This window comes from Anguilla rostrata, chromosome 15 (genome assembly GCF_018555375.3).
Source record: "Anguilla rostrata isolate EN2019 chromosome 15, ASM1855537v3, whole genome shotgun sequence".
Taxonomy (NCBI): domain Eukaryota; kingdom Metazoa; phylum Chordata; class Actinopteri; order Anguilliformes; family Anguillidae; genus Anguilla; species Anguilla rostrata.
This window is the reverse complement of record NC_057947.1, coordinates 19,462,356-19,476,640: the sequence shown is the minus strand read 5'-3', so window position 1 is coordinate 19,476,640 and position 14,285 is coordinate 19,462,356. Positions and strand designations below refer to the sequence as shown.

Sequence of the window (14,285 nt, the reverse complement as noted above, 5' to 3'; positions counted from 1 at the left end):
AGACTGACCTCTGTTCTGTTTTCTAGGAGACCAGAGAGAAGGCCTCTTCTACCGAAGAGAACAGTGTGACAGATCTCACTGAAAGAATAGGTAATGTATCATGTAATCACTTTGAAGTCACCAAGATACTTGAAAACATAATGATTGAAATTAATCTTTCAGATGGTTAGAGCTTTATTTAAGAGGCACCTGTAGTTTTACTGTGAGAACACCCCAGGGAAAGTATTTTTTTGGTCTTGCCTGGCATTTATTAATCAACTTTGTTGGGCTATTGACTTAATGTGTGCAAGCTATGAAATGTATGAGTTTCTTTGGGCCATTGAGTTGACGTGTGGAGGGTCTGCCCAGCTAAAAGCTTTCTCCAGGGTTAATGTTCTCATGCACACATGGGCACACATTTATTTTCTCCTCTAGAAAGCCTCACACTCCATTCAGGCTTCAGTTGGATACACATACAAAATCCTTATAGTAATGTAAACTGCAGGTGCACATTTTTCACTGGGTTCTGTGAACACCAAGGTTAGAAGACCATGTGCTCTTCCTACCTGCAGAGATGAGCATTAGCAGTCACCACACCCTCTGTAGCTCCCAAATGTGATGTTCTAATGGCCAACCACAAAGACAGCTGTTTGGCCACACACATCTTCGTTAACATTTGCATGTGCCATGTAAGCTTTGTCCTTGACTGCACAACAAATCATCTCATTTGGGAGAAAATTGTCGATGTAATTACATTTACTCATGCTTTATGTTACGCTCGTATTTATTGTGGATGCGTGAACGCCTGACTTTTTCACTGGTGTATCTTTGACTCTAATGTGTTCTTTTTGAAATCTGCGCAGCCAAACTCCAGAAGGAGAGCAAGGAAAAAGACGAGAGGACGAACAAGATAAAGGCCGTGGCGGTGAAGGCCAAGAAGGAGCTGGACATCAGCAGGAAGGAGGTGCGGTAACGGCTCTCTGGCGCCGAGCCGTGTGGGCGGTGTTGCCGGGCGGGGTTGTAATTTCACTCTTCCCCCCCCCCCCCCTCAGGTGCAGAGTCTGAAGGAGGAGGTGGAGGGGCTGAAGGTGGAGCGGGATAGGGTCTCCAGCTCTATGAAGGACATTATCCACGGAGCGGAGGGCTACAAGGTACTCTGGGCGCCGACGCCCAATTATACCCGTCCCTCACAGACCCTGACCTTTCCTAATGAGCTAAAATCAATGGTCTACCCTTTATGGATAATTGTACATTTTCTGAGATAAGAGGGTGGGTGTGTACTTCACTTTGGTAACATCCATAGAGATGTAGGGTTTTTACTCCTTTGGGGCTTATTTTTACAGTGAAATAATAATAGTCAAAGTCAAAGTGTCAAAGTCAAAGTGTTTTTATTTGTCAAGTGCACAGTATAACACAGGTCATTCTGAGCAAAGAAATTCTTGTGACATGGCAGGCAGCAACTACGTAGAAGCAAGAGCAAAATATCGAAAATATCTAAAATATATCAAAGAAATATCACACATAATAAAAATACACATAATATTAAACATAGTGTTAAATATTAACAGCAAATAAGTACCAGCCTGTACAGATGGGGGATATGGACAGTGGGAATAAGAGTATTAAATATTTAAATATTAACCATATATAAAGTGCAGGAGTGCTGATGGATATGTGCATAAGATTGTACATTGAACGTACATAGCATACACAGGAGGACATGTGATCAATGTGATCCCAGGGATTTATGTTGCTGGTTGAGAAGCCTGATGGCCTGAGGGAAAAACTGTTTGTGAGTCTGGTCGTCCGTGCCCGGATGCTCCGGAAGCGTCTGCCAGACGGCAGCAGTGAGAACAGACCATAGCCTGGGTGGCTGAAGTCTGTTATGATTTTCTGTGCTTTCCTGAGGCATCGTGTGTGGTAGATGCCTCGCACAGATGGGAGGTGGCAGCCAATGATGCGCTCCGCTGTCTTCACCACCCTCTGGAGGGCTTTGTGGTCAGCAGCGGAGCAGCTGCCGTACCAGGCAGTAATGCAGCCAGTGAGGATGCTCTCGATGGTGCACCTGTAGAAATTGATGAGGGTCTTAGCAGACATTCCAAACTTCTTGAGTCTCCTCAGGAAGTATAGGCGCTTTTGGGCAGTTTTCACTGCTGCGTCTGATTGCCTGGACCAGGTGAGGTTATCATTTATGACCACACCGAGGAACTTGAAGCAGGAGACTCTCTCCACTTCAGCTCCGTCGATGTGAATGGGGGCGTGACCCCCCCCTGTCGCTTCCTGAAGTCCACGATCATCTCCTTAGTCTTGCAGACGTTGAGGGAGAGGTTATTGTCCTGGCACCATGTTGCCAAGACACTGACCTCCTCTCTGTAGGCGGTCTCATCGTTGTTGGAGATGAGACCCAGGATGGTGGTGTCGTCTGCAAACTTGAAGATGGCATTGGAGCTGCGTGTGGCCACACAGTCGTGCGTGAACAGGGCGTACAGGAGGGGACTGAGTACGCAGCCCTGAGGGGCTCCGGTGCTCAGGGTCAGTGCAGAAGAGGTGAGGTTACCCATTCTCACCACCTGGGGTCTGCCCGTCAGGAAGTCCAGGATCCAGTTGCAGAGGGAGGTGTTCAGACCCAGGTTCCTGAGCTTGGGAACGAGCTTAGCAGGCACAATTGTGTTGAATGCTGAGCTGTAGTCTATAAACAGCATCCTCACATAGGTGTCTCCTTTATCCAGGTGGGAGAGGGCGGTGTGCACTGTCAGTGCGATGGCGTCGTCTGTAGATCTGTTGGGGCGGTATGCGAATTGGAGGGGGTCCAAGGTGTCAGGAAGAAGGGAGCAGATGTGGGTCCTGACTAGCCGCTCGAAGCACTTCATGATGATGGAGGTCAGTGCTACAGGGCGGTAGTCATTCCAGCAGGAGATGGCAGGTTTCTTAGGTACAGGAACAATGATGGTCTGTTTGAAGCAGGTGGGGACTGCAGACTGGTTCAGGGAGAGGTTGAATATAGCGGTGAATACCTCCGCTAGCTGGTCGGCACACGCGCTGAGGACACGGCCTGGAATGCCATCTGGCCCTGGTGACTTCCGAGGGTTAACTTTTTTAAAAGCTCTCCTCACGTCAGCCGTAGATAGGGACAGAGTGCAGTCGTCCTGGTCCTCATCTAGCCTTACAGTAGGGATGACGTTGCTTGCCTCAAACCGTGCATAGAAGATGTTGAGCTCGTCCGGAAGAGAGGCGGCGGGCTGGGCATCACTGCTATTTCTCCCTTTGTAGTCTGTGATGGAACGCAGTCCATTCCACATGCGTCTTGGGTCGGAACTGTGGTAATCAGACTCCAACTTGTCCCTGTAGGCTCTTTTGGCGTCTCTGATGGCTTTCCGTAGGTCATATCTGGACTTCCTCAAGGCCTCCAGGTCCCCAGAGCTATGGGCAGAGGACCGTGCTCTGAGCTTTGCATGGACATCACCATTAACCCAGGGCTTCTGATTGGGGAAGATCCTGACATTGACTTTCGGGATGACATCATCAATGCACTTGGAGATGTAGGCTGAGACAGAGTCTGTGTATTCATCAATGTCCCCATCAGCTGCAACACAGAACATCTGCCAGTCTGTGGTTTCAAAGCAGTCCTGGAGGGTGGCAATGGATTCCTCACTCCAGCGTCGGACTGCCCGAAAAACCGGTTTTTCCTGTTTTAGTCGTTGTTTGTAGGTTGGGAGGAGAAGAATGGAGGTGTGATCCGCCTTACCAAAGGCAGGGCGGGGGAGGGGTTTATAGCTGTCCCGTATTTGAGTATAACAATGGTCGAGAGTCTGGTCACCACGGGTAGGAAAGTCAATGTGCTGGTGATATTTAGGCAAAGCTTTCCTCATATTAACCCTATTGAAATCGCCAACAACAATAGAAGCTGCCTCAGGGTGAGCATTCTCTAGTCCATTGATTACTCCGTAAAGGTCTTCTAGCACGCGCGTTTTATCCGCCAGCGGGGGTATATAAACGGCTGTGATTATAGCGGAGCTGAATTCCCGAGGGAGGTAGAAGGGACGGACTTTTATAGTTAAGAGCTCCAGGTTTGGTGAGCAGTGTTTAGCGAGTACTGCTACATCCGTACCCCAGCGAGAGTTAACCATAATGCACACCCCTCCGCCTCTGCGTTTACCTGACTCCGTAGTTCTGTCCTGCCGGTAGATGGAAAATCCAGCCGGAGTAGCAGCCGAGTCAGGCACCGCAGGGTCTAACCAGGTCTCAGTGAACGCCAGCACGCAGCAGTTTGCAATGTCCCGCTGGAAGTTAATCCGTGCGTGTAGATCGTCCATTTTGTTATCAAGTGATTGAACATTTGCCAGTAAAATGCTCGGTAACGGCGGGTTGCAGTGTCTCGTCCGAGATCTGCATAGGATACCGGCACGTTTGCCTCTTTTCTTTCTCCTTCGTCGGCGTATTGGTAAACACGGCGGCGGCAGGACAAAGGGGTCGCAGCACGTACTCCGGTAAGTTGAAAAAAAGTTCGTGTCCAGTGCCGAACGAACTCCCAAAAGTGCTTGTCGATCATACTGTATGAGCGACAGTGCAGTATGTGCAAAGATAAAAACAATAAAAATAATAATTAACAAGATAGTAAACAAATAGCTACGAGTTGGTTGCGGAGCCATTGTCAGTGCAGCCTTTCCACGGCGCACCGGAAAAGGCTGCACTGATAATAATAATAGTTAATATTATTACCTAATTCAGTTACTGTTCATCAGTTTTTGTCTGGGTGACATTTTTTACTTCTCTTCATAAATAAGTTTTTCTCAGTCACTTCCAGACCGGAACTGATACCTGAGCTATGTCGTAGCCTTTTGTGTTTTACTTCATAAGGATGATTATTAATGGATGAGTCATTTGCAGAACCTCCTGGCAGAATATGACCGGCAGACTGAGCAGCTGGATAAGGAGAGAGAGAGGGCAGAAAAAGGGGAGAAGCAGATTGCGGACCTCACCAATCGACTGCAAGCTGCCATCCAGCAGGTATGTGTGGGATCTTAGCCTGAGAGCCTGGGTGCCTCCCCTGGTTTGAATGATGAAACTGTTTTGTTGAAAAGGTAGCAGAACTGCTACACAGTGTCTGAAATGTCTGCAGGTACTCCCAGAATATGAATCCCGTGTCAACCAGAACCAGTGAAACGTGCTTAAACACCTCCATCTCTCTTAAGCTACGCATTTAGTGGTGACTTATCTCTGCAGGTAAATAAGAAACGGTCCGTGGCCGTTCTCCATATGGGTGCAGTCATTATGGCGTTTCCCTCGGAGATGGAGAGTGATCCTACGCTTGTGTGATCTAAATGGCCTTTTGGGAACCCACAGATTTCTGCTGGATTCGCTGATCCTCAGACGATGCTCATTTAGGCTTTATCATGTCATTTGTTTCAAAATTAATCTTCTGTTTATTTTTATAGCTTTGTTGTCCCTTACTAATCTGTTTGATTATTTACCGGAAAAAAACAAGTCTCAATTCTACCAAGCCATAATGAGGTTTTGCAAAGTTCTGCTTTATTGTTTGCAGAGATGGTCAGCGTATGTTATTTGCATAGTTATGTAGTTGCATAGCTTTGTTGCTTTGGCAAAGTTTGTCTGTTTTAGAAGAGCATATTATTTAAGTGACAGAGATTAACTCTAACTGGCACCTCAGTTGAGAGATTGGACTTCATTTTATATCCAAATTTAGTGTATTTATTTTGGCAATTACAAATGTATTCAAAGATCATCAAACACAAGATTTTTATGTGCAGAAAATATTTGTGCAGTCAGAAATATATACAAAAGTCAACAAATAAACGTAATATAAATAAAATATTTGTGTAATACATGAAGTCAACAAATAAGCAAAGAGGAAATTTATATGCACAGGCAAACCGAAGTTGGATGCTAAATGAAGCTCATCTGTTCAGTTGAGCTCCCAGTTTAGGGTTAAAGGTCTTCAGAGCACTTTGACAGGAGTCGCTAAAACCTTTTCCCCCGTGCTTATGAAATTCTTCTCTGTGAGAGAATAAACATACGCACTCTGAAAAATGATTGCAGTGATCTGCAGAGCCACGTGTCACATTAGGAAATACTTATGCTTAAGTGATGCTTTTATTTAGCCGTGCCTCGGTTACTGCCTTTATCAGATCCATCCTGCTTTTTTATCCTTTTCTTCCAGCACGAGCAGCTGTCCTCAGAGAGGGAGGACCTGGCAGCTCGTATGGACACTCTGCAGTCTAACGTCAGGCTGCTGGAGTCCCAGGCTTTAGAAATGCACAGGCTCAAATCTGTGCTGGAAAAAGACCTGGAGGCAGAAAAGCTTTTAAAGGAGCAGAAAATAAAGGTACGTGAATGGGGTGTGGGGGTGGAGGGGCGGTATTGAAAAGACATCCCCAAAACAAGAAACAATTTATGACCTCTGGCCCCGCTGCGCTGTGCTCCCTGGGTGTGCGTAATGTGCTGCCTCGGGGCACTCTGAATGTTATTACATGGCTGCGGTGGTCGCAGCCACCTACGGACAGCAGCAGCTTTCTAATTCCCCGTGTTGTTATTGATTTATGATGAGATTTTGGCTTTCCATGTGTTAGTATTATGAGGGAAAAAGGCGTGTCTGTTTCCTGTGATGAAGTCGGCGTTCCTCTTTCACAGGATCACTCGGCCGCAGTCAGGGAGGTGGACGAGCTGCAGGCCCAGCTGCGCAGACAGAAGCAGCAGCTGCAGCAGACTGCACAGGAGCTGGAGCAGCTGAGGAAGGCACGTCCCACCCCTGCGCCTACGCCGAAAACACAAACTCCGGCACTCTCAGCCCCTCACAGCATTCAGTCTCTCTCATCCCAGCACAAACGCCATGGACGCTCATTCAGTTTACTCTATGGTGCAAAGACACTCCACAGAACTGACACATTGGATTGTAATTAAAGTGGTTCAGTCAGGTACAATGTGAATTAATCTGAAGTCTCTAAACGTAGTGATGGGTTGTGGTGAGGTCTAATTGTGGCAGTGAAAATCAGGCTGTGTGGGAGAATGACAGGCTCTCTGGAGAATAACTGCCCCTTGGCCTTCAGGGCTGTCAGTCAAACCCACACACTGGCAGGAATTACTGGGGCTGTAACTAAACCTGTGACCCAAGACATTTAGTGCAGAGCTTCCAATTACAACCTGTTCCTCACAGAGGAATACACCAAGGTGTGTAGTGTCGGTTTATCTTCTCCAGATTCACTTGCAGTAGCTTGCATTTTAGGTATTGTCAGTGTTTTCAGCAGGTTATATTCTGAATCTAACTGAGTTGTCTATCTAGCCTGAGAAGCTACAGGTTCTCTCACCATTGCACCATGGCATTCAGTTTCTCCTGCGTTACCCTGACGACCGGTCACATCTAGCCCTGACTTTGTTGCGCTGCCCCCATCCAGGACGCTCAGCAGAACTCCCTGATGGACATGGAGATGGCCGACTACGAGCGGCTGGTCAGAGAGCTCAACCAGAAGCTGGCGGAGAGGGAGAGCCACGCGGAGGAGCTGGAGGCGGAGATCCAGACCCACAAGCAGAAGCAGGAAACTCTCAGAGAGGAGATCGGTGAGACAGCCCATGCGTTTCCTCTGTGACACCAAGCTTCGCTTCAGACACGTTTCCTCATGTACCTCTGTATCTGAATGATGCTGTTCTGGGGAACTTTCCCTTCTCATAATCATCACTGGTTTATCGCTGATTTCAGAGTCTCTGAAATCGCTTGTCGATCAAGGGGAAGAGAAAACCTCCAAGATGAAGCAGCTGCTGGTTAAAACAAAGAAGGAGTTAGCTGACACCAAGAAACAGGTGAGTTACATGTGTGGGAGTTTTGTGCATGGATTCAGTGTGCAGATATCAGTGGGTTAGGGGCTCAGTCAATGGAGAACAGTGACTGGAATTGCTGTAAATTGTCTGGTTTGGGAGTACAGTGACTGTGGTTTGGCGGTACAGTGACTCTGATATGGGGGTACAGTGACTCTGGTTTAGGGGTACAGTGACTCTGGTTTGGGGGTACAGTGACTGGTTTGGGGGTACAGTGACTCTGTTCTGGGGGTTCAGTGACTCAGGTATGGGGGTACCCTGACTCTGGTCTCCTCACAGGAAGCAGCTCAGATGGTGCTCCAGGCGTCTCTTAAGGGGGAGCTGGAGGCGCACCAGCAGCAGCTGGAGGATTACAAGGTAGGTGCAGAACGACACGATGACCCACAATGATCTTTGGTGTGTGACTGAACTGCATATATTGGGGATTTAGGGAAATGCGTCTCCTCAAATCTACTGTATTACTTAAAGTACAGGGGGCATAAAAGCACAGCTCTGCGTGTGTGTGAGAGAGCGAGTGCGTACATGTGTGTGTGTACACGTGTGTGCCAGCCCTGCGTTTTTACATGTTTTAGATTCAGTGCTGTGATCTGACTGCGGAGCGGCACAGGCTGCAGGAGCAGCTGAAGATGTTAACGGATCAGCAGCAGAGAACAGCCAGCTCCTTCCAGCACAGACTGAGCACTCTGCAGGAGGAGAGCAGCGCTGCCAAGGTACCACATAACACACACCGCCCATGTCCCCATGGCACCACACACTGCCCACGTCCCCACATAGCAGCCTCACACACCGCCTGCGTCCCCACACTGCACCCTCACACACTGCCCAAGTCCCCACACTGCACCCTCACACACTGCCCAAGTCCCCACCCACGTCCCCTACATCAAACTCCTGAGCCCGCACCAGCCCCACTGCCTGCATGTGATGGGGGGAGGGGGCGTCATGTCCCCTCCTCCCTCTCCGGGTCCGAAACTCCCCCATCAGAGAGCTGTGGTCCAGAGAGCCTCTCCGGGTCTGAAACTCCCCCATCAGAGAGCTGTGGACCAGAGAGCCTCTCCGGGTCCGAAACTCCCCCATCAGAGAGCTGTGGTCCAGAGAGCCTCTCCGGGTCTGAAACTCCCCCATCAGAGAGCTGTGGTCCAGAGAGCCTCTCCGGGTCCGAAACTCCCCCATCAGAGAGCTGTGGACCAGAGAGCCTCTCCGGGTCTGAAACTCCCCCATCAGAGAGATGTGGACCAGAGAGCCTCTCCGGGTCCGAAACTCCCCCATCAGAGAGCTGTGGACCAGAGAACCTCTCCGGCGCTGATCTGCGCTGCTTTATAAATAGCCGTATTGATTTTCCATTTCGGGAGTCTGCAAACGCACCACTGCTAAATGGCTTAAACAAAACTTAATTATAAAATGACAGTATGAGTGATTTTCCTCCAGGGCCTAATGGCTGGTGATGAATCGGGTGTCAGGGTCCTGAAGAAACAGTAGCATTTCCCTGCTTCCTGCCTGCCGGGCTGTAATGTTCATTCGTATTAATTCAAAGTCCCGGCCACAGACAGGCCGGTCCACAGAAGTGCACTAATTGCTGTTGCAGATAAAAATCCACACGTCTGAGTGTATTCTCAGGGCTGTTCTTCACCGCGTCCGGTTTCAGTCTCCCGCCCCCCAGCCCTGGTAGCTCTGCGTCCTCTTCGCTAATAGATCGTTCCGCGTGTCCCGGCTTGTTTACGCGCAGGCCGAGTTGGCGTCCACGGCCGCTGAATTTGAGAACTATAAGGTGCGCGTGCACAACGTCCTGAAACAGCAGAAGTCCAAGAGCGCGGCCCAGAGCGATGGCGATGTCACCAAACAGGAGCGGTAAGATCAGGCGTGCTCTCTCTTTCACTCTTTTTTCCTCTCTCCCTTTGTTTCGACCTCTTGCTCTCTCCTTCCCTCCCTCTCTCTCTGCCGCCCCTCTCTCTCTCATTCTATTGCTTTCTTGCTTTTTCCTTTATTTACTATTATTTATCTCTTGTCTTTCATTTAATCATGCTTGTTTCCCAATGGCCTGATTTGTGTTTTCATATCAGTTCACTGCAGTGATGTGTTGCACCAGGTATATCATGTGTTTTTAAGATTTCTTGTCAAGCAATCTAATTTTGATGTTGTAAAAACAGATTGATAAATGTTCTCATATATTACCATCGCATGTTGCTGGAGGTGTGAAAGTAGAAGTTTATATGCTGTCTATCATTTTAATCCCATATCACTGTAGCTAAACATACAGTATTCTATATGTTCTTTTCTGCTTCTATGCATATGTGTAACTCTTACGCAAACAGTGGTGCTGTAGTTTCTCATCTGAGTAACTGTAGAGAATGCCCTTTGTTACAGCGTTGACAAATATGTTGGTCTGGTTGGGTAGTGGTGGAAAATACAGCTGTGATTTAATCTGAGTTACAGCGCCATTGGCGGTTCTCCTAATTGCAGTTGCTAGAAAATAATTGCTGTTCGGCCTAGGTAACCTCAAGCAGATTATGTTAATTTGTGTTCATTATAATTTTAATGTTCACATAAAAGTGAAACGTATTCATACTTGCACAGGTGTTATTTTAAGGTGGTAATTTAACATGAATTAAAGTTTATTAGGTATATAGCTATAATCAGTAATGGAATTTGTGTCTTGAGCCTGCACAGGCTGTTGCTGTTTGGTTCTGGTTGTCTATGTTATGGAGTTAGTGCTATGTGCCTGGGTCTTATCAGTGTTGTTTATGTTTGGTAGTGGTGATGTGTGTGTCTGTATGATCTTAGCCACTGGTCAGTGGTGATGCATTTCAGTGGTGATGTAATAAGTAGTGATGTGTGTGCCTGTGGCCAGTGGTAATCTGTAGCTGTGGTCAATGGTGATATCTGTGGCTTTGCTCAGTAATGATATGTGTCTGTGGCTGTGGTCAGTCATTAGTCCTGTCTGTGGCTGTGGTCAGCTGTGGTCGGTAGTTATGGGTGACTGTGGTGAATAGTGATGTGTATCTGTGGTCAGTTGTGATATGTGTGTCTGTGGCTGCGGTCAGTCGTGGTGTGTGTCTGTGGTCGGTGATGACATCTCTGTCTGTGCCTCCAGGGAGCACATGGAGAGCATGATTGCGCAGCTGAAGGGGCGTCTGCAGGACACCCAGCAGAACTTGCAGACGACCGGCGCAGAGCTGCAGCAGCTGCAGAACGAGCATGACACGCTGCTGGAGAGACACAACAAGATCCTGCAGGAGACCGTGGTGAAGGAGGCCGAGCTCCGAGAGAGGTGGGCGCCATGTTGGGTCATCATCCACGCAGGCGATGGGTTGAGTGATCCTCACTGCGTTGGGTTTTCAGTACAGGTGTTGGGTTTAAGATCTCCGCTCTGATGGGTTATTAATGCAGGTGAGGGGTTTAATGGTTCTTGTTAGGTTATTAATGCAGTTAGCATGACATTCCCCAGGCCCCTCCCCTCCCTCACACCACCTCTCCGCCTCGCGCTCTGCCCTCAGGCTCATCACCCTGCAGTCCGAGAACATGGTGCTCAAGTCTGAGCACGCTCAGACAGTCAACCAGCTGACGGCCCAGGCCGACACCCTGCGGGGCAGCTTCCGCGAGCAGATGCGCCACCTGCAGGACGAGCACAGGAGCACCGTGGAGACGCTACAGCAGCAGATGACCCGGCTGGAGAACCAGCTCTTCCATCTGCAGAGAGAGTCCAGCATGACCAGTAAGGCCGGACTAGAGGCGGTGCTATAGGGAAGGGGAGGGGCTTGAAGGAGAGGATGGGCTATAGAGGCTACCATCTAGACAATCAGAGACCATCAAAGACTTGGGAACTGGGAGGTACTAAAGAGGCTACCACAGAGATTGTTAGCTACCACAGAGATTGTTAGAGCAGCTGCTGTTTGAGGAGGTGCAGTTCTGCTTGTTTACAGGGGCTGGTGTTTGGAGAGGTGCGGTTCAGCTTGTTTATGGGGGCTGCTGTTTGAGGAGGTGCGGTTCTGCTTGTTTACGGGGGCTGCTGTTTGAGGAGGTGCGGTTCTGCTTGTTTACGGGGGCTGGTGTTTGGAGAGGTGCGGTTCTGCTTGTTTACGGGGGCTGCTGTTTGAGGAGGTGCGGTTCTGCTTGTTTACGGGGGCTGCTGTTTGAGGAGGTGCGGTTCTGCTTGTTTACGGGGGCTGCTGTTTGAGGAGGTGCGGTTCTGCTTGTTTACGGGGGCTGCTGTTTGAGGAGGTGCGGTTCTGCTTGTTTACGGGGGCTGCTGTTTGAGGAGGTGCGGTTCTGCTTGTTTACGGGGGCTGCTGTTTGAGGAGGTGCGGTTCTGCTTGTTTACGGGGCTGCTGTTTGAGGAGGTGCGGTTCTGCTTGTTTACGGGGCTGCTGTTTGAGGAGGTGCGGTTCTGCTTGTTTACGGGGGCTGCTGTTTGAGGAGGTGCGGTTCTGCTTGTTTACGGGGCTGCTGTTTGAGGAGGTGCGGTTCTGCTTGTTTACGGGGGCTGCTGTTTGAGGAGGTGCGGTTCTGCTTGTTTACGGGGGCTGCTGTTTGAGGAGGTGCGGTTCTGCTTGTTTACAGGGGCTGCTGTTTGAGGAGGTGCGGTTCTGCTTGTTTACGGGGCTGGTGTTTGAGGAGGTGCGGTTCTGCTTGTTTACGGGGGCTGCTGTTTGAGGAGGTGCGGTTCTGCTTGTTTACGGGGCTGCTGTTTGAGGAGGTGCGGTTCTGCTTGTTTACGGGGCTGCTGTTTGAGGAGGTGCAGTTCTGCTTGTTTACGGGGCTGGTGTTTGAGGAGGTGCGGTTCTGCTTGTTTACGGGGCTGCTGTTTGAGGAGGTGCAGTTCTGCTTGTTTACGGGGCTGCTGTTTGAGGGGTGCGGTTCAGCTTGTTTACGGGGCTGCTGTTTGAGGAGGTGCGGTTCTGCTTGTTTACGGGGCTGCTGTTTGAGGAGGTGCGGTTCTGCTTGTTTACGGGGGCTGCTGTTTGAGGAGGTGCGGTTCTGCTTGTTTACGGGGGCTGCTGTTTGAGGAGGTGCGGTTCTGCTTGTTTACGGGGGCTGCTGTTTGAGGAGGTGCGGTTCTGCTTGTTTACGGGGGCTGCTGTTTGAGGAGGTGCAGTTCTGCTTGTTTACGGGGGCTGGTGTTTGAGGAGGTGCGGTTCTGCTTGTTTACGGGGGCTGCTGTTTGAGGAGGTGCGGTTCTGCTTGTTTACGGGGGCTGCTGTTTGAGGAGGTGCGGTTCAGCTTGTTTACGGGGGCTGCTGTTTGAGGAGGTGCGGTTCTGCTTGTTTACGGGGGCTGGTGTTTGAGGAGGTGCGGTTCTGCTTGTTTACGGGGGCTGCTGTTTGTGGAGGTGCGGTTCTGCTTGTTTACGGGGCTGCTGTTTGAGGAGGTGCGGTTCTGCTTGTTTACGGGGGCTGCTGTTTGAGGAGGTGCGGTTCTGCTTGTTTACGGGGCTGGTGTTTGAGAGGTGCGGTTCAGCTTGTTTATGGGGGCTGCTGTTTGAGGAGGTGCGGTTCTGCTTGTTTACGGGGGCTGCTGTTTGAGGAGGTGCGGTTCTGCTTGTTTACGGGGGCTGCTGTTTGAGGAGGTGCGGTTCTGCTTGTTTACGAGGGCTGCTGTTTGAGGAGGTGCAGTTCTGCTTGTTTACGGGGGCTGCTGTTTGAGGAGGTGCGGTTCTGCTTGTTTACGGGGGCTGCTGTTTGAGGAGGTGCGGTTCTGCTTGTTTACGGGGGCTGGTGTTTGAGGAGGTGCGGTTCTGCTTGTTTACGGGGGCTGCTGTTTGAGGAGGTGCGGTTCTGCTTGTTTACAGGGGCTGGTGTTTGGAGAGGTGCGGTTCTGCTTGTTTACGGGGGCTGCTGTTTGGACAGAAAGCTCCTTCATCTGAGGCGCAGCAGCTGCTTGTTACGGGGCTGCAGGGAGATGGCCCAGCTTGCCACCTGCTGCAGGTGCATATGGCCGTTTGCAGAGGTTGCTCATTACGGCCCTGTGTATGCGCAAACACCGTCTCTCCCGTTCACTTTCTCACTCTGCCAGCTCCCCCCGTCACAGCTCTCTCACTCCGTCTGTCATCTCTCCATCAGAGCTCAGCCTCTTTCCTCAGTCTTTCCTGCTCCATTTCTGCCCGTCAGGCACGCAGCACATATGAGAATGTATCGCTCCTGTCCAATTTCACAGATAGAAACTATATAAGCATCGTAGACCTGTTGTTTTCAGAATCAAACAAGGGCTAGAAATTAAGCAGCCTACTGTGTGGTAAAATGCTGTTCCATTTCTAATATTACAAAACTAAGTTGCAAACAAATCATTGCAGCTGACCTATGGGAGAATTTGTGTGGTTTAGTGGGGTCATGTACGGTTGATCTGCCCAGTGGTCTAATGGCAGAACACTACTCATAATGAATAACAATACTAACTGAAGAGTAACCTGCGGCCAGTTTGGGTAACATGCTCCCAATTTCACTGACAATAAGCAAACTGTTGAAATAGAGACAAGCAGAAGAGGTAAG

At 49.6% G+C, this 14,285-nt stretch overlaps 1 protein-coding gene across 1 annotated transcript in view; it reads left to right on the top strand.

Moving 5' to 3' along the window:
- The window catches only part of LOC135240707 (GRIP and coiled-coil domain-containing protein 2), a 29,690-nt gene that overhangs the window by 9,447 nt on the left and 5,958 nt on the right, over positions 1–14,285 (top strand). The window contains exons 7-19 of the mRNA XM_064310571.1: positions 27–90; positions 843–943; positions 1,032–1,130; positions 4,867–4,986; positions 6,158–6,322; positions 6,628–6,732; positions 7,389–7,551; positions 7,691–7,791; positions 8,086–8,163; positions 8,379–8,516; positions 9,530–9,651; positions 10,895–11,071; positions 11,298–11,515. Coding sequence (XP_064166641.1) covers positions 27–90; positions 843–943; positions 1,032–1,130; positions 4,867–4,986; positions 6,158–6,322; positions 6,628–6,732; positions 7,389–7,551; positions 7,691–7,791; positions 8,086–8,163; positions 8,379–8,516; positions 9,530–9,651; positions 10,895–11,071; positions 11,298–11,515 — 1,651 coding nt within the window. The remainder of the gene's footprint in view (positions 1–26; positions 91–842; positions 944–1,031; positions 1,131–4,866; positions 4,987–6,157; positions 6,323–6,627; positions 6,733–7,388; positions 7,552–7,690; positions 7,792–8,085; positions 8,164–8,378; positions 8,517–9,529; positions 9,652–10,894; positions 11,072–11,297; positions 11,516–14,285) is intronic.